Raw genomic sequence first — 734 nt, 5'->3', positions numbered from 1 at the left:
ATTCACACCCTTGAAATCGATACCTCTCGCCATTAATTCTGTACATATCAAAACCCATATCTTCCCTTCTCTAAAGCAGCGGACAACGTTATCTCGCTGAAGGAAAAATATATTTTCACGATGACATTTAATCATTTACAATTTCCAGAAAAATGTACCTGCGTTTGTGTCCTATCAGCGTGAATGACGTCGACATTAATGCCATCGTATATGAGCTCGTTAAATAATTCTTGCGCTCTTTCTTTGCTCTGTACAAATACCAATACCGGTGGCAGTATTCCCTTTAAAAAGTATGAGATGTACTTCACAAAAATATAGAAAACTAGCTTTTTATGTCGATTTTACTACCTTTTGGATTATATTTCTAAGTGCTACGAGTTTGCCTCTCTCTGCACCAACGAACAAAAGTTCCTGTTCTACTAAATCAGTTGCAGCATTTCTGCAATATAAATACGATATTAATAGCAACGTATAACGTGAAATGTTTGTAGATGTAAAGTACCTGTGCCCGACGGTAATTGTTACAAGTCTTTTCAAATTACGTCGGCACCATTTAGTGACAACGGTGGTACTAGTTGCACTAAACATCGCCGTCTTTAGATTCTCATTTGTACATGCTTTGGAAATTGCTTCCAGTTGATCTTTGAAAGATCTTGTTCCATCTTCAAAGAGTTTATCTGCTTCGTCCACGATTAGCCACTCAACGCTACAGAACAGAATTTCATACGTAGATA

General features: G+C 37.2%; 1 protein-coding gene across 1 annotated transcript; it reads right to left on the bottom strand.

Moving 5' to 3' along the window:
* Positions 1–6: 6 nt before the first annotated feature.
* LOC108630100 (putative ATP-dependent RNA helicase DDX52) lies at positions 7–721 on the bottom strand (the record flags this gene model as incomplete). The annotated part of the gene is made up of 4 exons (XM_018033165.2): positions 503–721; positions 349–439; positions 159–281; positions 7–96 (listed from the first exon to the last, which is right to left on the bottom strand). Coding segments are annotated over exons 1-4 (390 nt in total), but the record flags the coding sequence as incomplete, so codon positions are not given.
* Between the last annotated feature and the right edge of the window lie 13 nt (positions 722–734).

This window comes from Ceratina calcarata, unplaced genomic scaffold (assembly GCF_001652005.2).
Source record: "Ceratina calcarata isolate Rehan_Ccalc_2016 unplaced genomic scaffold, ASM165200v1 scaffold6728, whole genome shotgun sequence".
In the NCBI taxonomy this organism is placed as follows: Eukaryota; Metazoa; Arthropoda; class Insecta; order Hymenoptera; family Apidae; genus Ceratina; species Ceratina calcarata.
This window is presented reverse-complemented; position numbering and strand designations above follow the sequence as displayed.